Source organism: Doryrhamphus excisus, linkage group LG5 (assembly GCF_037039965.1).
Source record: "Doryrhamphus excisus strain RoL-2023G ecotype Guam linkage group LG5, RoL_Dexc_Guam_v1.1, whole genome shotgun sequence".
Taxonomy (NCBI): domain Eukaryota; kingdom Metazoa; phylum Chordata; class Actinopteri; order Syngnathiformes; family Syngnathidae; genus Doryrhamphus; species Doryrhamphus excisus.
The window spans coordinates 6218103-6244937 of NC_136361.1; the positions used below are offsets into that span (position 1 = coordinate 6218103).

Below are 26835 nucleotides of genomic sequence, written 5' to 3' on the forward strand. Positions count from 1 at the left end.
TGCTTATCCGCTCGCCGCGGTTTTTCGTACGGCGCGTCCGCGCGCCCGTCCGGTCGCGCGCGCGCGACCCCGACCCGCGCGTACCCCCGACCCGCGCGTACCCCCGAGCGCGTCGGGGTGCTCGAGCCCGCTCATCACTGCTTGCAGTTTTAATTATTATTTATGATCTTAAATTAATGTCCAGCTTGCAGTCTTCTATTGAAAAATACTTTTTCTTCATTTTCTAAAACTTGTTATCATTATAATAGACATGTTTCACCTGAAATGAGAACTTGGTATTGGTGTTCAAGGGTTTAGAGACTCTCTGAGTACCCGATGTCCTGCCAAAAAGAACAACGTTGAATACTAAATGTCCCTGAATGCCTCCTTTAGCCTCAAGATTGGCTAAAACACAGGTTGACGAAAACTCAACTTGACTCAAGTTTCACTAACTCACGTGTGCTCAAGGTAGATTTGATTTTTATTGACTCACAGATTGACGAAGAGTCAAGTTTCACAGACCTAAGGGTGTTCTACAAAGACTTGAGTTTCACTGATTCACTTATTGACGAAGACTCAGGTTTCACTGACTCACGGGTGCTCAACAAAAAAAAATCACTGATTCACTGTTGATGAAGCCTCAAGTTTCACTGACTAACGGGTGCTCAACCATAACTCGAGTTTCACTGACTCACACGTTGCAATGATGCAACTTTCACTGACTCATGGGTGCTCGATGAAGACTCAAATGTCACTGATTCACAGGTGCTCAACAAAGACTCGAGTTTCACTGATTCACGGGTGCTCAAGAAACAAATTTCACTGATTGACTGTTGATAAAGCCTCAAGTTTCACTGACTCACACGTTGCAAAGATGCAACTTTCCCTGACTCATGGGTGCTCGATGAAGACTCAAATGACACTGATTCATGGGTGCTCAACAAAGACTCGAGTTTCACTGATTTACTTGTTGACAAAGACTCAGGTTACAGTGACTCACGGGTGCTCGATAAGAGACTCAAATGTCACTGATTCATGGGTGCTCAACAAAGACTCGAGTTTCACTGACTCACTGGTTGACAGAGAGTAAAGTTTTACTATCTCGTGGGGGCTCAATGAAGACTTGAATTTCACTGACTCACACGTTTCACTTTTACTGACTTATTGGTGCTCGATGAGGACACAAATGTCAGTGATTCATGGGTGCAAAACAAAGACTCTAGTTTTACTGATTCACTTGCTGACGAACACTCATATTTCACAGACTCACGGGTGCTCAACAAACAAATTTCACTGATTCACTGTTGATGAAGCCTCAAATTTCACTGACTCACGAGTGCGCAACAAAAACTCAGGTTTCACTGATTCACTTATTGACGATGACTCAGGTTTCACTGACTCACGAGTGCTCAACAAAGACTTGAGTTTCACATACTCACGGGTACTCAACAAAGACTTGAATTTCACTGACTCACACATTGCAACGATGCAACTTTCAATGACTCATGGGTGCTTGATGAAGACTCAAATGTCACTGATTCATGGGTGCTCAACAAAGACTCGAGTTTCACTGATTCACGGGTGCTCAACAAACAAATTTCACTGATTGACTGTTGATGACTCACTGACTCACACGTTGCAAAGATGCAACTTTCACCGACTCATGAGTGCTCAACAAAGACTCGAGTTTCACTGATTCACTCACCACAGCTGTTTCTCCAGCATTCCATTCGCTGATAACAATGAACCCCTTGAGGGGGCGTGTCTTTATGCTGACCATTCCTAATGATCAGGGAGGAGGTGAGCTGTATGGAGTATATTCTTAAAGATCCACTGGGATCCAATATGGATGCTTTCTATTGGACGTAAGGATGAATTATAAAGCATACAGATGGCAATTTTCCTAATTGTTTTTTAAAAGTGTCTTGCATCAGCTACAGTAGATTACCAAAACAGAATAGATCTCAGTACGCTCATTCAATGTATTTCGCAAGAATTTCCAACACTTCCCATCCTTGAGTAGATCTTCTCCACTCCATCTTGTCTTCTTCGTGGATCGCTCTCCATTCATCATGTTGCTTCTGTTTCAAGTCGGTAATCCATCCATGTCTCCTTTTCGCCTTTCCTACAACCTCCTGTGTTTTCTCAACACGACCATTCCATCTCCATTAATGTATATCGCCTCTTCTACCGCCTTATTCACATTTATGGTCCTCTGCTTCTTAATCCATAGGAGGAACAAGCCTGGTTTTATGTTAGCAGAACCCCTCCAACACTGTACTCTTATATCACTTGATTTTTTTCAATATTTTTATACTCTTTCCACTGGTCTCAGATCTGTTTATAGCTGATACGCAGGAAGTGAAGTGGAGTTTGAGTTGTAGGAGAGCGTTTTGGCACGGAGGTGGCTCTCCGAGTTCATTACTATCATCTGCTGACATGGAGGAGAGGTCACGGAGGCAAAGAGTTGCATTCAATCAAGTGTGACAGCGTATGGATGGTTGCTGCGGGAATGTACAATTTCCAGTCCGAGTTAAAAGTAACACGTTTCAGCCTTTAGGTACAAGATTTGGAAGATTTTGGATCGTTATTTCAATGATTCTTGCTGATAGGAACAAGATTCCACAAGATTTGTTTCACTAACTCGCGGGTGCTCAAGGAAGATTTGAGTTTTATTGATTCACAGGTTGACATAGAGTCAAGATCTACTAACTCGTGGGTGCTCAATGAAGACTCGTTTCAGTTATTTAGAGGTTGAGAAAGATTTCATTGACTCACGGGTGCTTGTCAAAGACTCGAGTTTCACTGATTCACTCGTTGACCAAGCCTTGAATTTCACTCATTCACTGTTGTGAAAGACTCAAGTTTCACTGATTCACTCGTTGACCAAGACTTGAATTTCATTGATTCACTGTTGTGAAAGCTTTGAGTTTCACTGACTCACGAGTGCTCAATAACAACTCAAGTTTCACTGACTCACTGTTGTTAAAGACTCGAGTTTCACTGATTCACTCGTTGACCAGGACTTGAATTTCACTGATTTACTGTTGTGAAAGACTCAAGTTTCACTGATTCACTCGTTGACCAAGACTTGAATTTCATTGATTCACTGTTGTGAAAGCTTTGAGTTTCACTGACTCACAAGTGCTCAAAAAGACTCGCGTTTCACTGATTCACTGTTGTTAAAGCCTCGAGTTTCACTGACTCACGGGTGCTTAACAAAGACTCAAGTTTCACTGGCTCATGGGTGCTCGTCAAGGACTCGATTTTCACTGATTCGCTCGTTGACCAAGACTTGAAATTCACTGATTCACTGTTGTTAAAGTCTCAAGTTTCACTGACTCACGGGTGCTTAACAAAGACTCAAGTTTCACTGGCTCATGGGTGCTCGTCAAGGACTCGATTTTCACTGATTCGCTCGTTGACCAAGACTTGAAATTCACTGATTCACTGTTGTTAAAGCCTCAAGTTTCACTGACTCACAAGTGCTCAAAAAGACTCGAGTTTCACTGCTTCACTGTTGTTGAATTTCACTGACTCACATGCAAAAAAGCAATTGACTCATGAGTGCTCGATGAAGCCTCAAGTTTCACTGACTCACAGGTGCTCAACAAAGACTCAAGTTTCACTGACTCATAGGTGCTCGTCAAGGACTCGAGTTTCACTGATTCACTCATTGACCAAGACTTGAATTTCACTGATTCACTGTTGTTAAAGACTCGAGTTTCACTGTCACATGTTGCAAAAAAGAAACTTTCATTGACTCATGGGTGCTCGACAAAGACTCGAGTTTCACTGACTCATGGGTGCTCATCAAGGACTCGATTTTCACTGATTCGCTCATTGACCAAGACGTGAATTTCACTGATTCACTGTTGTTAAAACCTTGAGTTTAACTGACTCACGGGTCCTCAACAAAGACTAGAATTTCACTGATTCACTGTTGTTAAAGCCTCAAGTTTCCCTGACTCACTGGTGCTCAACGAAGACTTGAGTTTCACTGACTCACATGTTGCAAAAATGCAACTTTCACTGACTCATGGGTGCTCGATGAAGACTCAAGTTTCACTGACTCATGGGTGCTCGTCAGGGACTCGATTTCCGCTGATTCACTTGTTGACCAAGACTTGAATTTCACTGATTCACTGTTGTTAAAGCCTCGAGTTTCACTGACTCACGAGTGCTCAACAAAGACTCGAGTTTCACAGACTCATGGGTACTCAACAAAGACTTGAATTTCACCTACTCACACGTTGCAAGGATGCAACTTTCAGTGACTCATGGGTGCTCGATGAAGACTCAAATGTCACTGATTCACGGATGCTCAACAAAGACTCGAGTTTCACTGATTCACAGGTGCTCAACAAACAAATTCCACTGATTGACTGTTGATAAAGCCTCAAGTTTCACTGACTCACACGTTGCACAGATGCAACTTTCACCGACTCACGGGTGCTCGATGAAGACTCAAATGTCACTGATTCACGGGAGCTCAACAAAGACTCGAGTTTCAATGACTTATGTGACTTGGAATGATGTGATGTGATGTGGAATAACACCCTTATTGTATTACCCAATATAGCAAACATTATATGATAAAATTATAAGAAAATATCAGGTTTCATGATCGGGAAAAAATCTGATATCAACCGATGTTGCATTTTTATGCCGATATTGTACCAATAATTATCGGACATCCCTAGTATTATTGTGTATTTTAGTTTATTTAGCAATTTATATGCTTTAAAATGTGTTATTTAGGCAAAAAATAATTACATAATGCAATTTTAAGTAATCCCACGGAGAAATAACCGTCTTTTTTTCCCCCGCAGGTCGCAAGTTCGTCATTGCCAATGCAAGAGTGGAGAACTGCGCCATTATCTTCTGCAACGATGGCTTCTGTCACATGTGCGGGTACTCTCGAGCTGAGATCATGCAGAAGCCTTGCACTTGTAACTTCCTGTACGGACCTGACACCAAACGTCTGGCCATCGCTCAGATGGCGCAGGCGCTGCTGGGATCAGAGGAGCGCAAAGTGGAGATCAACCTTTACCGCAAAGATGGTAGGAAAACATATACTTCTTTTTCCCGCCGCTTCCGAGGTGTGTGAGAGAGTGAGTTTGTGGATGTTGAGTAGGCTGTTGGTTCTTGCATTGACAAAATAGCAACCTTTATGCTGTCATGTTCTGAGTTTACCTTGCTTGTTGGCACTTGAAAGCACCATTCTAGTAATCTACCTGGTGAGGTATTCCGGGCATACCCAGCTGGGAGGAGTCCCAGGAGCAGATATAGGACACGATTGAGGGATTATGTCTCAGAAAGGAAGGCCTCTTGGAGGAAAATGGAACAGGTTAGCCAGAGATCGGGAAGTCTGGGTTTTCCTACTGAAACCTGGACTTGGTTAAGTGGAAAGTCGACAAAAGCGAGCGACCGTGTATGTCAACGTCGACTGAACTCATTAAATCCTAGCCATTTTTCCAAAGACAACATGTATGTGTTAAAGTTTCCCTATAATCCGTATAACATTCCGGATTAGTAACATGGATGGCACCTATGAGGATATGGGTGTCCTTCGAACTAGTGTATTTCCATCTTAGTATTTGTTTACATGCAATACTTTCCGCCTGCATGCTCATTTTGCATGCATGAAAAACTAGACTACTTCTTTTTGATATGCTAATTTAGCTTCTCTGTGCCAGTCATTGGATTGAATCAGTTTTCCCCTTGTTTACTTTTATGGAGTGTTCATTTCAGTCAAAGAACTTTTATTGCATTTTTTAAATTTATTTTTTTGCTAAATTGGATTGACATGACCCGGATTAATCCTTCCACTGAATACAACGTACACGACGGAGACTGAACCAGTGACAAACCCTCACAATAGTGTTTTCCGATGACAGTCTAATTACTGTGTGTTTGCACTCATGCCTGCTGGACCGGGACCAGATAACCGCTATAGGTATCAATAGGCGGTTTCCACGGCGATAAACAGCTGCCATTGTAATCATGCTGTCAAGTCCCCGAGATAGCTGGAGCATGTGGTGGACATTTTGCACCTGTGGACGGACACCCGAGGAGCATAAGGACGGAGAGGAGAGACAAATGGGGGGGAAAAATCGAAGGGAAGATGAAAGGGAAGAAATGGAGGTGAAACAAAAGGGCAGAGAGGAAAACAACATAGTGAACGATAGCCAAGTCTGAAAGTGTCTTTTTCTCACATCATCTCAGCACGGCCAGGAACGACGAGTGATGACACCAGCTGTCTCATCTTCTCTGCACATTTCATGTTTTCTTTCCAATACAAATAACTCGATAATCAAAAGTATCTCATTAAAAAAAATTGTCATACATCATTAAAAAAAATACTGCATTAATTCAGAAGGTCACACAGCTGGAGTTGACTTAGTGCTAGCATCAGGCTAACAGTATACAGAGTGGCTGGCAGCAGCTCCTGTGTGCATCCTGTAGTATTCTACACTGGTCTCTTGATGTCAGTAATGTTACATCGATGAGAGTATGCTGTCTATGCTAACATCTTATTCAAGTCTAAGATGACTTATTTTCTATTATTTTGTCTACTATATTGGGTAATACAAGAATAAAGGTGACTATAGGGGTGCTATTTCGTGTCTACACAGCTCCAATAACTGTAAAAAAAAACATATTTAGAACAGGTTTTTTATGCTTTAACTATGAAAATTTATATTTACTTGAATTAACTGTCATTAATATTTACTGTAAAATCATGTTTTGTGTTGACATTTTTGAGATAACATCATAGATGAGCGACATAGCTGACCGCTGGTTCCGGCTGCCATTTTGTTAGCAAGCTAAGTATGCTAAAAAGGACTCTTTGTGATTAAAATACATTAAAATACAGACAGCTGGATTAATAACTTAACTGTAACCGGAAATGTACGCAAACCAAGGCAAAACCTTGGTTTACATTTTTGACGATACCTAAAAAAGATGCTAACCAGGGCAACACTACCTGAGTGGCTAATTTTTGGTCAGCATTTTTTTTTCTTTAAAAATAAACCTCCCATTCACCCCAAATATATGAAAAGACAGATAACACATAAAGCATACATGTACCAGCCCATAATTTTTACATGTTCATGTCTTTTTTGTGTGAGACAAAATGGCAGCCCATTTTGTTAGCAAGCTAAGTATGCTAAAAAGGACTCTTTGTGATTAAAATACATTAACAGTTGAACTCAGGCAGTGTATTAATAACTTAACTGTAACCATAAATGTACACAAACCAAGGCAAATCCTTGGTTTACATTTTTGACGATATCTAAAAAAGATGCTAACCAGGGCGGACACTAAGTGAGTGGCTAATTTTTGTTTTTTTTCTTTAAAAAATAGGCCTCCCATTCACCCCAAATATATGAAAAGACAGATGACACATAAAGCATACATGTACCAGCCCATAATTTTTACATGTTTATGTCTTTTTTGTGTTAAACATTGAGATTTCTGACTTTGTTCAACAGCCCTTGAATGCACCACCATGGAACTTTCGCTGATGCCGCCACAGCGTAATAAATCCACCTGTTCATCGATCATCTTACGTTATCATTCATTAGTCATGAGTCGCTATTTTAGGACTCAAACCTGAACAGTGGCAGCTCATCTAATAATGACGTTTATTGCAAATGGTGTTCCAAAATCAGAGGATCAACGTCAATGTCAGGCTAACAGGAGGCTTTTGGAGCATTGGACAGTTCTCAATAAAAATGTAGAATTAATTGACTCCATTTTGAATGAGGGTTAGCGCTGATGTCTTATCCACTTTGTCATCCGTCACATTTTACAAAATGTATTTCAGAGGTAAGCTTCTTTGAAATCATTTGACTTTCACGCAAATCAGCAATTGCTCCTCAAATACTCGCTAGGTTTTCATGTAGCGTGATGATGAATACTCGGCGTTATCAGCAGTGCACATGCGGCCATGTTTTGTCTCGTCCTTTAGTTCCCTATCCTTTGCTTAGTCTTCTGTCTAGTTATCTAAATCAAGACTCTCCCTCCTTATTGTAATGCTATGTTCAACACAATGGAGCTTTGAATGAACAGGTTATTCCGCAGGAAAAAAAATAGTGCTGTGAAAATGTGTTTGCCCTTTTTCTGATTTTTTATTTACACTTATGAAACGTTTTTTTATTATTAAGGGAGAAAAAAAATCCAAATCCTAATGATTGCCCCCCTGTTAAGACATAACTCTCTGGTTCTACCATATCTTACTTATTGTGTGGAAATATGGGCTAATAACTATAAAAGTAATCTTAACTCACTAAATGTACTGCAAAAAAGGTCAGTAAGGATAATTCATAATGCCGCCTACAGAGAACATACTAACTCCTTATTTCTAAAATCACAAATACTTCAACTTGCTGATATAGTTCATCTTCAAACAGCTAAAATAATGCATAAGGCTAAAAATAACCAATTAGCTAAAAATGTCATCCAATACTTCTCTACAGAGAGGAGAAATATGATCTCAGGGAAGAACTACATTTGATTATATATATATATATATATGTATATATATATAAAATATATAATATATATATATATATTATAATATATATAATAAATATATTATAAAAATATATATATCACTATATTGACAGTTACTATGGTACCCATTATGTCATTGTATGGTCATATCACCTCGTACTTCGGTACGTGACAAAAAATTAAAATTAAAATTAAAATTAAAATTAAAATTAAAATTAAAATTAAAATTAAAATTAAAATTAAAATTAAAATTAAAATTAAAATTAAAATTAAAATTAAAATTAAAATTAAAATTAAAAAATATTCGGAAAGCAGGAGGTGAACAAATGTAACAGCTACTGATTGTATAAGTACCAGATGGAGGAGTAGGATTTAATAAGCTTTGCTTCTCCCTACTCCTTTTGGACATGTGGAACTGTGAACTGATTATGTGATGCGTTCAATTGCAGTCTGATGCATGTTCAAATGAAATAAAACCATTACCATAACTGAGATTAATTGAGCTCTATCAGTCTGTAAAATGGTATAAAAGTATTTATAAAGCTCTGGGACTCCAGCAAACCACAGTGAGAGCCATTAACCACAAATAGCAAAAACATAGAACGATGTTGAACCTTCCAGGAGTGAAATTACCCAAGAGCAGATCAAGGCAAGGCTATACTGTTTCCCAACAAGGGTTTCTCCACCAAGTAGGAAGTCAAGAATTGTTAGATATACAGTATCTATATCATAAACCAGTCTTAGATAATCCCAGGAGACTGCCCTCAAACATGCACAACGCCGCCCATCGGAAGAACACAGACATAACTCATTCATAATACACGAGGCGGAACCACGGCGGTCAGGCAAGAATAGAAAGTGAAAATGTGAGATATGTATTCTTTGTACGTGGAACAGGAACATATGCATGGCCATCCCATACTTGCATACAAGGAACATAAACCCCATGGATGACCACATTGCTCACACTCGTCTGGGCCCATTTATCTAGTGCCAAGCTTAGGCACGAGCCTTCACGATGATGGATCTACCTTCACGCGCTCACGCTCAATTGTCCGACTCCGATAGCGCGCCAGCTTAATCAATCACGCTCTCCAGGAAATCTACACACACACACATACACACACACAAACATGGGTGGAAAAAAGGATATGACCTAGTTGAGTACACCTGCAGGGCCGTATCATCTGGCTTTTGCGTTCCTGAGTTTTGTTTCTAAGTTTTAAAAAAAAATCGCAATTAATTGGTTTCAGACCTAATACTTTGTTTAAACTAATAAACACTGTGCACTTAAGTGTAGTGTAAACTGAACCAAGGGTTGCACATGGAGTGGTGAAAAAAGACAAATTAAGAAGCCCAACATGTACCACTTCCACACTGAATGGGAGGATAACTTTTTTTTTTTAATCTAATCCAATCCACTTTATTTATATAGCACATTTTATAAACAAAGGGCGGCACGGCGGTCGAGTGGTTAGCGCGCAGACCTCACAGCTAGGAGACCAGGGTTCAATTCCACCCTCTGCCATCTCTGTGTGGAGTTCGCATGTTCTCCCCGTGCATGCGTGGGTTTTCTCCGGGTACTCCGGTTTCCTCCCACATTCCAAAAACATGCTAGGTTAATTCATGAATGTGAGTGTGAATGGTTGTTTGTCTATATGTGCCCTGTGATTGGCTGGCGACCAGTTCAGGGTGTACCCGCCTCTCAGCCAAAAGACAGCTGGGATAGGCTCCAGCACCCCCGCGACCCTTGTGAGGAAAAAAGCGGTAGAAAATGAATGAATGAATGAATTTTATAAACAAAGTTTATGCACAGACTAGCAAAATAACTAAAAATAAAATACAATAAATAAAGGTACAAATTGAATTCAATCTAAAACGAAAAGATCAAATAATAAAATAGTAAAATAGAAAATATGATACTATATAAAATAGTAAAATTTTAAAATATTATACTATATAAAATAGTAAAATTAAAATATTAAAAACAAGCAGCAAATCAATAAAAGTAAAAAAAATAAAAACAATTAAAATAAAAAGAAAGAACTAAAAGACACAGGAATAAAAGTGGGTTTTAAGACGAAACTTAACGCTTTCGATGTTGGGGGCCTCTTTTACTTGGGAGGGGAGAGAGTTAGTACATATAACTTGTCTTTCAATATTTTTTGACTAATAATAGGGCATAGTCAACCCTATGACGACCCATAGGCGACCATTTGACAAGACTGAAAATGCCGATTTTTTTTTCTGTGTGCTGCTAACAATTGCAAAACCTTTTCAGATTGTGCTCTTCGGTTCCCCAGAGTCTAAATGTCATTTGTGTCTGCATAAGAGTACAGTGGAAAGGACAAGTAATTCTATTGGCCAGTGACAGAAAACAACCATTACTCATACAGTGGGACTCGTGTAAGTCCACAACAAAGTTTATGCCGACAATCTTTATACGTCAACCAAGTTCTTATCAAATACTATAAATTCCTGACTATTGAAAACACCTGAATATGAGCTGCACCCACAAAATATAAAGATAAAAATAACTACATATATGAGCTGTAGGGGCTGCACGGCGGACGAGTGGTCAGCACGCAGACCTCACAGCTAGGAGACCCGAGTTCAATCACACCCTCGGCCATTTCTGTGTGTTCTGTGTGTTCTCTAAGTGCATGCATGGGTTTTCTCCGGGTACTCCGGTTTCCTCCCACATTCCAAAAACATGCTAGCTTAATTAGCGACTCCAAATTGTCCATAGGTATGAATGTGAGTGTGAATGGTTGTTTGTCTATATGTGCCCTGTGATTGGCTGGCGACCAGTCCAGGGTGTACCCCAAAAGACAGCTGGGATAGGCTCCAGTACCCCCCGTGACCCCAATGAGGATAAGCGGTAGAAAATGAATGAAAATATACATTTTGTAAGAGTAGTAGTTTTACTTTGCTTTGGTTTAATTGTGGCTTTATGTACTGTATACCCCGCCTCTCGCCCGAAGACAGCTGGGATAGGCTGCAGCACCCCCGGACCCTTGTGAGGATAAGCGGTAGAAAATGAATCAATGAGTATAAGCTGTATATGTGCATAAGCTAAAGGTGTCCACACTGTAAACCTTGCAATTGCACCTGCACTTGGTGTTCCCAGCGTCGCTAGTTAGTTCCGGTGAGACAATCGGAGTTCAAACAGAAACTGTAGTGATTCTACACATGATCAAATATACTTAAGATTTTTCAGATCAAAGAGCATAAGACTTCCAAACTAGCGTCTTTTTTGGAAATACTACTGCACTACTTTCTGTTTTGGTACTGTAGCCATCATGGTAACTGTTGTTCTTCTCACCATAAATTAAATTGCTTAAGTCTATGCCGACATTTACGGTCGTTTGCTCTTGTTAACATCAAATTTGAGCATAAAGAGGTCGTTTTAGATGAAAAATTGTGTGGTTTATGTCGACATATGCTTTAGAATATTAGCACGATTGTTGTCTCGTTCACATTTTTGCATAACCAACGGCAACCTTTTTTACGATATTAGGTAATACCAGTGTAAAAACCATAATAGATTTATTTAATGTCGAGAGAGCTCTAATAATGATAAATCCCATATTTAGAAGGTGGTAAACAGCTTTTCTGTGTTCAAATTATGAACATATTCAATTCATAAAGAAGGAATCTTACTTTGGGGAAATGCACTCATCACGGTCGGGGCTGGGACGAATTAACCGCAATAAACGAGGGATTGCTGTATATGCACAAATGGAGAAAAACCTTGTCAACAAACTGCTGTAGGTTCAAAAATTCTTTATTATCCGCATGGTTCTAGGCAAAGTCACAAATAAATATAACAACAATGGCTATTTTCAGTCATGTCAACCACATACTGTATGTTGTCGTGGGCAGCTGGACTGCATTATATGCTTTTGGAAAAGTTTGGATGTATAATAACGATATGACGAAGGCAACAGTAGAATTTTTTGCCGTCCTGCTTGGGTGTTCTATCAGTTTGTTATTTCCAGCTTATTACCAGTCCATTCAAGCGGAATTGAACAGGAAATTGCTTTCACAGGGCTGGACGATCAAGTGTGACATTTTTATTACCGCAGACAAGAAATCAACATCACGATATGCAAACGGTGACGTCGGAAGAACCAAAGGTGAACACACCGGTTGACTTTTATGATAAAGTACATGTATATGAAGCCTCAATTAAACCAAAGTAAAGTAAAAGTACTCTTACAAAATGTATATTTTCATTTATTCATTTTATATTTATAAATTTTTTATATTTTTATATAAAATTATTTTATGTATTAATATTATATTATTATTATTATTATATAATTATTATATATATTATTTATATTATATATTATTTTATTAAAAAATATATATTTTATATATTTATTTATTATTTATTCATTTTATATTTATTCCTGGAGCCTATCCCAGCTGTCTTCGATAGCTGGTCTCTGCAGGCATGGATACGCATATACAGTACATGTAAACAAAGCCTCAATTAAACTAAAGTAAAGTAAAACTACTCTTACTAAATGTATATTTTCATTCATTCATTTTCTACCGCTTTTCCTCACGAGGGTCGCGGGGGGTGCTGGAGCCTATCCCAGCTGTCTTCGGGCGTAACCATTCACACTCACATTCATACCTATGGACAATTTGGAGTCGCCAATTAACCTAGCATGTTTTTGAAATGTGGGAGGAAGTACCCGGAGAAAACCCACGCATGCACGGGGAGAACATGCAAACTCCACACAGAGATGCCCGAGGGTGGGATTGAACCCTGGTCTCCTAGCTGTGAGGTCTGCGCGCTAACCCCTGTATATATTTTCAATTATACTTTATTTATTCTTCAATTACTTGACAATACCAAGCCATATTAACTTCTAATTAGTGATCATGATAAAAAAAAGAGAATTTTAGATTTTTTTATAAAAGTTTATAAAACTTTTATAAAAGTTGGAAAGTCCATCAAGTTGGACCATAACTGAGTAGGACTTGAGGACTAGCAGGTGTCTGTCAAAGAACATCCTAGCTGGTCTGTGCGACCGCCCGCATGGACTCTTTATTGCCTAGCAGCGGTAGCTAAGCAAAGTACTTAGAAAAGCCCGTGGCCTCTCAGGAGGGTTGTCGCTCAGTGTCCCCTGACTGCCGTGTGTCATCCCACCTCCAGCTAAGAGCTCCTAACACACAATCACCACTAATGCATCCAGCTTTTGCCCACGCGTCAACTTTCATTACGTTGTTTGGGTCCCTTTTCAAATTGCAGATTGAGGGATTTTTTGGTTTGTATTATGCACAAATACTCTAAGTGAACATAACAACCTGTGGTTTAGCCAATAGGCTGCTTTGAACTATGCAGAATTTAATGATAAACTGCATGTGGAAATGTGCAATGTATGTGCAATGCATACGTAGTGGTCGATAACCTTCCATGGAGTCTTTATTATCACATTTTACAATTTCATAATAATTAATACAGCAGTGGTGCAAAAGCATGCAACCAAGGAGTATGATAGCACTATATATCTATATAAGTTTTTATGTACACTCGGAACATTGCTAGAATGTTAACATGCTAATGTTAATGTTAAGGTTAATTAACAATGTTAATGTTAATTAACAATGTTAATTAACAATGTTAATGTTAATGCTAACCACCAGAGTGCCATGCAGTGCTAATGTTAACATGCTCACAATATTTGGATGCTAACTTTTGGCTGACATGCTAGCACCAAGTATCATAACAATGCCAGAATGATAGCGTGTCTATGTAACTTTATACCTATAAAAATGGCTAAAATGTTGACATGCTAGCATTAACATGCTAACAACGCTAGAATGATAACGCTAAGTGTATATGTGACTTTATACCTATAAAAATGGCTAAAATGTTGACATGCTAGCACCTAGTATTATAGCGCTATGTATTCATTTAAGTTCAAACATACAGCATGAAAATGGCTAAAATGTTAACATGCTAGCATTAACATGCTAACAACGCTAGAATGATAATGCTAAGTGTCTATGTAACCTTTTACCTATAAAAATGGCTCAAATGTTTACATGCTAGCACTTGGCATTATATCACTTAGCATTATAAGTTTTAGCATGATAACAGTATATATATATAAGTTTACACCTATGAAAATGGCTAAATTGTTGACATGCTAGCACCTAGTATCATAGTGCTATGTATCATTTAGTTTAATATATACAGCATGAAAATGGCTAAAATGTTAACATGCTAGCATTGACATGCTAACAATGCTAGAATGATAACGCAAAGTGTCTATGTAACTTTATACCTATAAAAATGGCTAAAATGTTGACATGCTAGCATTTAGCATTATAACTTTTAGCATGCTAACAGTATCTATATAAGTTTACACCTATGAAAATGGCTAAATTGTTGACATGCTAGCACCTAGTATCATAGCGCTATGTATCCATTTAAGTTCATACATACAGCATGAAAATGGCTAAAATGTTAACATGCTAGCACTTAGCATTATAGCACTTAGCATTATAACTTTTGCATGCTAACAATATCTATATAAGTTTACACCTATAAAAATGGCTAAATTGTTGACATGCTAGCACTTAGTATCATAGTGCTATGTATACATTTAAGTTCATACATACAGTATGAAAATGGCTACTTAATTAATATACTAGCATTAACATGCTAACAACACTAGAATGATAACGCTAAGTGTCTATGTAACTTTATACCTATGAAAATGGCAAAAATGTTGACATGCTAGCACTTAGCATTATACCATTTAGCATTATAACTTTTAGCATGCTAACAGTATCTATATACGTTTACACCTATGAAAATGGCTAAATTGTTGACATGCTAGCACTTAATATCATAGCGCTATGTATCCATTTAAGTTCATATATACAACATGAAAATGGCTAAAATGTTAACATGCTAACAATGCTAGAAGGATAACGCTAAGTGCCTATATAACTTTTTACCTGTAAAATAGCTAAAATGTTGACATGGTAGCACTTAGCATTATAGCACTTAACATTATAACTTTTAGCCAGCTAACAGTATCTATATAAGTTTACACCTATGAAAATGGCTAAATTGTTGACATGCTAGCACCTAGTATCATAGCGCTATATATCCATTTAAGTTCATACATACAGCATGAAAATGGCTAAAATGTTAACATGCTAGCATTAACATGCTAACAACACCAGAATGATAACGCTAAGTGCCTATGTAACTTTGTACCTATAAAATGGCTAAAATGTAGACATGCTTATACCTAGTATCATAGCGCTATGTATCCATTTAAGTTATACATACAACATGAAAATGGCTAAAATGTTGACATGCTAGCACTTAGCATTATAGCACTTAGCATTCTAACTTTTAGCATGCTAACAGTATGCATATAAGTTTATACCTATGAAAATGGCTAAAATGTTAACATGCTAGCATTAACATGCTAACAACGCTAGAATGATAACGCTAAGTGTCTTTGTAACTTAATACGTATGAAAATGGCTAGCATGTTAATGTTTAGCATGCTACCATGGAGCAGTGGTTCACTGTTCAATTTCAAAGTTTCACTTTCATTATCACATTTTACAATTTTATAATAATAAATACAGCAGTGGTGTCCAAAGTGTCCTCATAACCTGCACAAAATCATTTTTTTAAACTATCATCCAAGGCTTTTAATTGGAGAGTGATGATCTGCAACATCCACACCGAGTTAGCCAAGACCGGGATGCAACACTCCCAGCAAGGAGTGTCATGGTCATCTGTCTCCTGACTAAAGGGCTGTGTTTCTGGGTTAGTGTTCACATTCCTCCTTATTAATGACACCCAAATAATTAATCATGACACATCCGACCATGATAGTGCTGCATTGTGTGTCTGCCTCATTAGTCACCTAATGTGCTATGCCAGGCTGCTTGGCACGCTCCCGTATTCAAACACACACCCGGAAAAAAGTCAGTGGCGTTGTCGTTGCAACAAGCATGGGCAGTAACACATTTATGTGTTTAATGAAGACAAACATTTGTATCAATATTGATGTTAAACACACAGCGACGACCTTTCCATCTGTCATTTGCAGATAGGGGAACCTATTTTAATTGCGTGAAATGGTCAGTTTAATTGCCTTGTATTGTTTCAACGCTAATCCGGTTGTACAACAAATCATCTGTTTCAGTCGGTAGCCCCAGTTATGCATTGTTCTGGATTAAATACTGTATTTGAATAAAGAATGTGTCTTATTGTCTGCATGTGAACAAATAACAATTGCTTCATAATCACAATCAATGCCTCTCATTAACTGAAATAACATGAGATGCTAGAATGATAGCGCTACGTGTCTATGTAACTTCATACCTATGAAAATGGCTAAAATGTTAACATGCTAGCATTAACATGCTAACAATGCTAGAATGATAATGCTAAGTGTCTACGTAACTTTATACCTATAAAAATGGCTAATATGTTGACATGCTAGCACTTAGTATCATAACACTATGTGTCCATTTAAGTTCATACATACTGTATGAAAATGGCTAAAATGTTGACATGCTAGCACCTAGTATCATAGCGCTATGTATCCATTAAAGTTCATACATAAAGCATGAAAATGGCTAAAATGTTAACATGCTAGCATTAACATGTTAACAAAGCTCAAATGACAACGCTAAGTATCTATGTAACTTTATACCTATAAAAATGGCTAAAATGTTGACATGCTAGCACTTGGTTTCATCGTGCTATGTATCCATTTAAGTTTATACATACATATTAAAATGGCTAAAATGTTAACATGCTAGCATTAACATGCTAACAAAGCTCAAATGATAATGTTAAGTGTCTATGTAACTTTATACCTATAAAAATGGCTGAAATGTTGACATGCTAGCACTTAGTATCATAGCGCTATGCATCCATTTAAGTTCATACATATCATATGAAAATGGCTAAAATGTTAACATGCTAACAACGCTACAATGATAACGCTACGTGTCTATGTAACTTCATACCTATGAAAGTGGCTAAAATGTTGACATGCTAGCACCTAGTATCATAGCGCTATGTATCCATTTAAGTTCATACATACAGTTTGAAAATGGTTAAAATGTTAACAAGCTAACATTAACATGCTAACAATCATAGAATGATAACGCTAAGTGTCTAACTTTATACCTGTGAAAATGGCTAAAATGTTAACATGCTAGCATTAACATGCTAACAAAGCTCAAATGATAACGCTAAGTGTCTATGTAACTTTATACCTATAGAAATGGCTAAAATGTCGACATGCTAGCACTTCGTATCATAGCACTATGTCTCCATTTAAGTTCCATTAAATTAAATTAAATTCACTGCATAACGATCGAACTGGCAACAATCAGGTTGGAAGGCAACTACTACGGCGGCAGTTTGTTGCAGTTTTTTGTGTGTTTTTGTTTTATATATATATATGGATAGAAAGTTAACATGCTAATATTAGAATGCTATCAATACTTTCAGCATGCTAACACCGAGTATGTATGTATGGATGTACAATATATACAGTATATACCATGTACGTTTATATATATACGGTAGGAAAATGGCTAAAACGTTAACATGCTAACATTAACATGACCTCAATGCTAGAATGACTAATTGTGCTAATTGTTTACTGTATGTGTGTTTATACTGATTAAAAAGGCTAATCTGCTGACATGCTAACTGCTGGGATGCTAGCATCTACCATGCTAGTACCTAGCATGTTGTTGCTATGTATCCATGTAAGTTTATACATACAGTATGAAAATTGATAGATTGGTGTTAACGGAAAAATGTTAACATGCTATTGTTAGCATGCTAACAAGGCTAACTAGCTATGTATCTATGTAAGTTTATATATACAGTAGGAACTTGTTAGAATGTTAACATGCTAATAATATACTACTGTATACTACTTCTAGTAGTACTTTTACTTCTACTACTACTAGTTCAGGTTATACTACTGTATAACCTGAACCAGATTGTTGCAGTTTTTTGTGTGGAAGAATTCTTCAAAATGTGTAAAGTTTATACATACAGTATGAAAATTGATAGATTGATGTTCATGGAAAAATGTTAACATGCTATTGTTAGCATGCTAACAAGGCAAACGAGCTAAAAGGCTAATTAGCATGTTACCATGGAGCATGATAGCGCTATGTATCTATGTAAGTTTATATATACAGTTGGAACTTGTTAGAATGTTAACATGCTAATAATATCAGGTTATACTACTGTATAACCTGAACTGCAGTTTGTTGCAGTTTTTTGTGTGGAAGAATTCTTCAAAATGTGAAAAATCGTCATTTCCAAACACAAAAATTCAGACCATGATTGGTTCTGGACTTGGGCTTCTTTTGCTTACTCTTTGCTAACAGCGTTGCTTGAAATGAAAATAGTTGTTGCTTATGATTAAGTTGTATTTTCCCTATGTTGTTTACCTATCTGTTATATGTTGAGCTGTCGTTTTTGTGTTTTTCACCTTGATTGTAGTTAGTGTTCTGTCTAGTCATTTCACTGTGTGACAAGCTCATCGATAGTTCAGAGTTGGCTCTTGCTTGCCCAATTACTGAGCTGCTGCCTTTAGGCAAGCTGAAGTGCCTCTGACCATTACCTGTGAAACTTGTGTGCTGCACAAATCCTAATGATGTCAAGTCGACAGACACAAAATATGACACCGTCAAGTTTGCAGTATACATTATCCCGGGCTGTAAATCGTATTTTCGAATCATGTACCTAAGTTGTTTGGATGCCCTTCCTGACCAGCACTGGTGATTTCCGATGGATTAGTGTTGAGGCGGTCACAAACTGCATGAAAAGCAGCACTACACTCTCGCTACCGATGTTCCATCCCAGGATTTAAATAACAATTAGGCAATCCTGCAAATAGACAGGGCGCACAATATTAGTATTCATGATTATGCTTTCAGCTTTTGGATTGGCAGTAATCATTTTACATAAATCAGAACAAAACAAAGTGAGAGACTAAAATCTAAGTAGCAAATTGTAACATATGTACAAAAATACACACATCCTCTCATGCACTACTGCAGTCAAGCTCTTGAATAATGAATAGTAGTGAATAAATACATTTCTTGTATTAACGTGTACACAAACATTTTAATTATTTGAGTCACTTATCACAAAGTTTGTATGTAGAAACTTGCACATACAAAACAAGTTACACCCGTGAGTTAATGAAACACAAGTAAAGAACCAGTGGGTCAGTGAAACCCACGAGCTGAGCATGCTAGTTGTTAGCATGCTACCATGGAGCATAATAGTGTAGGTGTATATTTATGTATATATATGTCTATGTATATATATTCAGAATGAAAAGTGTCTATGTAACTTTACACCTATGAAAATGGCTAACATGCTTATGTTTAGCATGCTACCATGGAGCAGCGGGAGGTCGGGGGAAATGCTAACAGCATCTATATAACTTTAAACTTATGAAAATGGCTAAATTGTTGACATGCTAGCACCTAGTATCATCGCGCTATGTATCCATTTAAGTTCATACATACAGTATGAAAATGGTTGAAATGTTAACATGCTAACATTAACATGCTAACAATGATAGAATAATAATGCTAAGTGTCTATCTAACTTTATACCTGTGAAAATGGCTAAAATTTTGACATGCTAGCACTTAGTATCATAGTGCTATTTATCAATTTAAGTTCATACATATAGCATGAAAATTAACATGCTAACAACGCTAGCATGATAACGCTAAGTGTCTATGTAACTTTATACCGATAAAAATGGCTAAAATGTCGACATGCTAGCACTTAGCATCATAGTGCTATGTACATGCTAATGCTAATGTTTAGCATGCTACCATGGAGCAGCGGGAGGTCAGGGGAAATGCTAACAGTATCTATATAAGTTTACACCTATGAAAATGGGTAAATTGTTGACATGCGAGCACCTAGTATCATAGCGCTATGTATCCCTTGAAGTTCATACATACAGTATAAAATGGCTAAAATGTTAACATGCTAACATTAACATGTTAACAATGCTAGAATGATAACGCTAAGATTCTATGTAACTTTTATACCTGCAAAAATGGCTAACATGCTAATGTTTAGCATGCTACCATGGACCAGCGGGAGGTCATGGGAAATGCTAACAGTATCTATATATTAAAATGGCTAAAATGTTAACATGCTAACATTAACATGCTAACAACGCTAGAATGATAAGTGTCTATGTAAATGTATACCTATGAAAATGGTTAACATGCTAACAAGCTAGCACCTAGTATAGCGCTCTTTATCCAATTAAGTTCATGCATACAGTATGAAAATAGTTAAAATGTTAACATGCTAACATTAACATGCTAACAATGCTAGAATGATCAGTGTCTATGTAAATTTATACCTATGAAAATGGTTAACATGCTAACATGCTAGCACCTAGTATAGCGCTATTTATCCAATTAAGTTCATGCATACAGTATGAAAATAATTAAAATGTTAACATGCTAACATTAACATGCTAACAATGCTAAAATAATCAGCGTCTATATAACTTTATACCTATGAAAATGGCTAACATGCTAATGTTTAACATGCTACCATGGAGCAGCGGTTCACTGTTCAATTTCAACCATCTTCTCCTCCACCTTCATCACACCGGGAATCAAACACTCCCAGCTAAAGTGGATATAAACAAGCACTTAAGTCATACCAATCTCTTTGCAATTGTATGTGTTCAAGAAGGTGTTGAAAATCAATAATCTTACATTTTTATTTCCTTTTATATCAGTCAGTAGTGATTGGTTCAGAGTAAAGTCATGTAGTATTGATTTACGGCTAAAATGTTGCTTTGTTATTACCCGGCAATAAAGGTAGACCAAGGCAAACATAATAGAATACATAATAGAAAATGTTTTTTTTCATAAGTGGAGCGGTTTTGCTCTTTTCTTTGTGCAGAACTTTAGTAATCATCCTAGTTGAAGTAGGGTAAAAAAAATGTTTAAAAAAAATTAATTGCAAAACTACTCTCCATTATAACAATTTAGCTACTCAGCCAATATATATTGTATTATATGTTATTTACCTTTACTATATTAGCTTTATTACATCGCCATATAATGAACAGCTTTAAGCAAGGCAACAGCAAATTAGAAATAATTGGACAGCGACTACAAGGCGGCGGATCGCATCGAAAGAACACATGCCCACAGATGTATTCAAATCCAGCAATGGTTTCAAAATCCTGTCATGCATTAAAGTCGGTGTTGTTTTTTGTGCAAACAGTCCATAAGCCTCCTGTTCCTCCCAGCATGTAATGAGATAGCAAGTGTTGTTGAAATTTGACATTAAATTAAACTAAATTAAATAAAAATTAAACATTAAATTAAACTAAATTAAATAAAAATTAAACATTAATTTAAACTAAATTAAATAAAAATTAAAAATTAAATTAAACTAAATTAAATAAAAATTAAACATTAAATTAAACTAAATTAAATAAAAATTAAACATTAAATTAATGACTGATTTAGCCATATAAATTAGATTGATTGAGAAATATTTTGGTGCCTGCCTCTCAGATGATGGTTGACGTCATTGTAAGCGGTTGTTGGCATAACCGAAAGTGAAAGAAGTCACATGACATGGGTTGTTTTCCAATTGTGCCCATTTTTTTCTGTTTTTTCCTATGATATTTTGTTTTATTTCATGTGTGGAACACATAAAACCAAGGTGGAAGTATAAAAAACACATCCAAACGGCTAATTTACGGGTAATGGCTTCGCTCTTATAGCTTGATCACTTCATTTGTCTTCTTGGCGGTGTGCCATCAGTGCCTGTCAATCAAAACCCTGCAGCGGCGGGCCCGCGCCCTAACATCAATCGCTTGTTTGAGTCTCCTCCATGATGCAACCATCCTTCATCCCCAGCCAAAGACCGTATTGAATTGGAAGCGAGGTATAATGAATCCACAAAATATCTATTTTTTATTATGGGTTCTCCATTTTTAATTGCTCTTGATTATGTAATCCCATTTCCAGCTTTGTTTATCCTCACAGGGAAAGCACTTACTCGTTATCTTACTAAGGCTGAACACATACAGTCAAAACCTGATTTTTTGGTACATTTTTACAGAATTTTCATCTTTTTTTTCTTATGTGACCCCATCATTCGTCATTTTATAATTACTTTGCATTGTTTTTTTTTGCATGTAAACTAAGATTATTCTCTATAAATGTTTTTTTGAGGGGTGAGAGGAAGAGATCAATTTGATATTAAATTAAAACTGAGCCAATTTTTCCCATCGAAAATAATTAAAATTAAAATTAAAATTAAAATTAAAATTAAAATTAAAATTAAAATTAAAATTAAAATTAAAATTAAAATTAAAATTAAAATTAAAATTAAAATTAAAATTAAAATTAAAATTAATTGTGTTCTACACATAAAATACTACAAAACCCCTCAAAAAACCTTAATTTAATTTAATTTAATTTAATTTAATTTAATTTAATTTAATTTAATTTAATTTAATTTAATTTAATTTAATTTAATTTAATTTAATTTAATTTAATTTAATTTCAATTTCAATTTCAGTTTCAATTAAATTTTAAATTTTAAATTTTAAATTTTAAATTTTAAATTTTAAATTTTAAATTTTAAATTTTAAATTTTAAATTTTTATAAAATTAAAAAATAATAAAATATAAAAATAATATTTTTTTTAAATTTACATGATTTTCTATAGGAAAAATTGGCTCAGTTTTTGTCTGGTTTCGGTTTTAGTTCGGAACGAATGAACGGAAGCCGAGGTATAACTGTAAAAAAAAAAAGACTACATAGTTTTATGATATTTTGTGTTACAACGTTTTGCGGTTCCGAACTTGCCCTCATACAGTCATTAAAAACGGAATTTAGGTCGGTAAACATGTGACTTGCTTGAGAATTAGCGTAAAAAAAATAGCATCGCTCAGTAGTTAGCTTTTTACATAATTTTACATAAGTCTCCCTCTGTGCGCCAATAAAAAGGAAAGCCATCACCATTCAAGTGAAAATGAACATTATAAAATGGGGGGTCATGGATTCGATGCACTGTTACAAGGAGATCTGAGACCTATTTCAGTCCTGGACTGCATTCATTAGAAGAACGTCTCTTAAAATCTCAGCAAACACAAACATGACTTTATATATTTACAATTTTCATACTCCAAATTGAATCAGTGCTGTTCAGTTTCAGCAAATACTCCAGTACACACACATTAGCATAATGATTAGCCACATTACTTCAATTTGCTGCATCTCCCGAGTCCCTGCTGATGCAACTGAAATGAATAGTTGGAAACCCAGAGCTGTCAGTCATTCATCTCTCCCCATCATCTCATCCATCACTCAAAGAGAAGTCATGCTTTTATATTTGAAAGCTTACTCATGTTCCTGTTTTTTTTTTGCTTCAGGCACTTTTCTGTAGCGGCATGGGTGCCCCGCTATTCCAAACCAAAGTCAACAGAGGCGTGCTTGTTTGAGTTTGGTGTAGAAGAACTTTTCCTACATTTTTTTTTTACATGTTTGTACAATGGTGATGTTCATTCATTCATTCATTTTCTACCACTTTTCCTCACAAGGGTCGCAGGGGGTGCTGGAGCCTATCCCAGCTGTCTTCGAGCGAGAGACAGGGTACACCCTGGACTGGTCGCCAGCCAATCACAGGGCACATATAGACAAACAACCATTCACACTCACATTCATACCTCTTTTAAGAAACCCTGAATACGTATGCATATGTTTTCTGTGCGCTAACCACTCGACCACTGTGCAACTTTGATTGTCTGTTTCTCATAATATTTAAAACCGGAGTACCCGGAGAAAACCCACGCATGCACGGGGAGAACAAGCAAACTCAACACAGAGATGGCCGAGAGTGAATATGCATGTTTTCTGCACGCTAACCACTCAACCACTGTGCAACTTTGCTTGCCTGTTTCTCATAATATTTAAAACCGGAGTACCTGTAGAAAACCCACACATGCACGAGGAGAACATGCAAACTCAACACAGAGATGGCCGAGGATGGAATTGAACTCGGGTTTCCTAGTTGTGAGGTCTGCACGCTAACCACTTGATTAGCGTGCAACTTTGCTTGCCTCTTTTTCATAATATTTAAAACCGGAGTACCTGGAGAAACCCCACAAATGCCAGGGGAGAACATGAAAACTCCACACAGAGATGGCCGAGGATGGAATTGAACTCAGGTCTTCTAGTTGTGAGGTCTGTGTGCTAACCACTTGGCCACCGTGTGGCCCTTGTTTTGTTCAGTCATTGATATTCATTTGGAATCCCAAACTTGGATTCCATTGGAGAGGAAGGAACAATTAAACTTGTGTTTTTCCCAACCGTACCAAACCAAAATCAAGTTCCCACAGATTAATAGCATTGGCATTTTATTATGAAGGTTTAATAAGCCGATGTGGTTAATGATGTTTAACGCATAGAATATTAGTATGGTTGAGAAATCTCAATTCATGTGTGTGTGTGTGTGTCAAATCATTCTCATCTGCTCACACAACCTTGTTTTGATACACAATCTTGTCAAGCGACGGTTATCGTTGCCGCAATAATCGTCGGTCAGTGCTTGAGTAAATGTCGAATCAGCAACCGGTGACAAAAATAAGTGTCAGCGATGATATAGTATAGGAGCGCACACAAGAGGCGGGGGAAGGGGGACTAGCAGTCAACTTATTGGGAAGTATGTCTTCTCTGCTGCTTTTAGGACTGACTGTGGTACAATTTAGAGAAAGGGGGGTAGTGGAAGGAGATGGACGCAAGATTATCGAACTGAAGCCGAAGAGGACAGTTTTACTCCCTGTTGTAAAACCTTAAGTAACTGCCCACATTGTTTTTAAGTAACTTTTTAGTGTTCCTAACTGTCAGCAACCACTGAGGCCTAGTGTAAATATAAGTGGTTAAACCTTATTTGGGTCTGACCGCATTGAAAATCTGGTATAGTAGATCCGGGACTTCTAGAGAATGGTGGAAAAATGCAGTTTGGCTCAACATTTGCAATAAAAATGAATGCGTGCTAACCACTCGACTGCCATGCAACTTTGCTTGCCTGTTTCTCTTAATATTTAAAACTGTGTTCACCCCTCTGCATGTTTTGAAGCCTGTGTTCTGGCTTCTGGCTAAGTGCTAGGATACATCTAGCATGCAAACATCTAGCATGTTAGCACTATGTATCCGTATATGTTTATACACATTACCTACATACTACATACCTAGTACAATATATATGCTATATATCCATGTGAGAATGATGTGTGAAATATTTATCCCCAATTACCTCATTTATACCTGTTAACATGCTAACAATATTAGGATGCTAACATTTAGCATGCTAACAGTATCTACATAAGTTTACACTTCTGAAAATGGCTAAAATGCTAGCACCTAGTATCATAATATTTAAAACTGTGTTCACCCCTCTGCAAGTTTTGAAGCCTGTGTTTCTGGCTTCTGGCTAAGTGCTAGGATACATCTAGCATGCGAGCACCTAGCATGTTAGCACTATGTATCCGTATATATTTATACATACTACCTACATACTACATACCTAGTACAATATATATGCTATATATCCATGTGAGTTTATATATACAGTATGAAAATGGCTAATACATTAACATGCTAACATTAGCATGACAGCATGCTAGCACCTAGCATGTTAACGTTACGTATCCATGTAAGTTTATACATACAGTATGAAAATGGATAGGGGGTTTATACCTATGAAAATGGCTGAAATGCTGACATGTTAGCATCTAGTACAATATATACGCTATATATCTATGTGAGTCTATATATACAGTATGGGAATGGCTAAAACATTAACATTAACATGCTAACATTAGCATGACAGCAATGCTAGAATGACAGTGCGAAGTGTTTATACCTAATTAATACCCAATTACCTAATTTATACCTGTTAACTAGCTTAACTTTTAGCATGCTAACAGTATCTACATAAGTTTACACTTATGCAAATGGCTAAAATGCTGTTTTCACCCCTCTGCAAGATTTGAAGCCTGTGTTTCTGAAGCCAAACAAACTTTTGCGTCTCAGCACAAAACTGTGGTGCGTTAAGGGACCGCTTAATAAAGTACAAAATCTCAACACTTTATGAAAAAAATGTTATCATGATAATTTTAAACACCCAAAACACCCAAAGAGGAAAATTGTTCAGTGACATGTTAGTATGTACCCTGTAATCATGAAAATCCACTTCCCTGTGGGACAAAAACAAGCTCC

General features: G+C 36.9%; 1 protein-coding gene across 2 annotated transcripts in view; it reads left to right on the forward strand.

The window, feature by feature from the left end:
- kcnh2b (potassium voltage-gated channel, subfamily H (eag-related), member 2b) overlaps positions 1–26835 on the forward strand; it is a 365920-nt gene that overhangs the window by 109196 nt on the left and 229889 nt on the right. For both annotated transcript variants that reach the window (XM_058059603.2, XM_058059604.2), the window contains exon 2: positions 4812–5042. In XM_058059603.2, coding sequence (XP_057915586.2) covers positions 4812–5042 — 231 coding nt within the window. The remainder of the gene's footprint in view (positions 1–4811; positions 5043–26835) is intronic.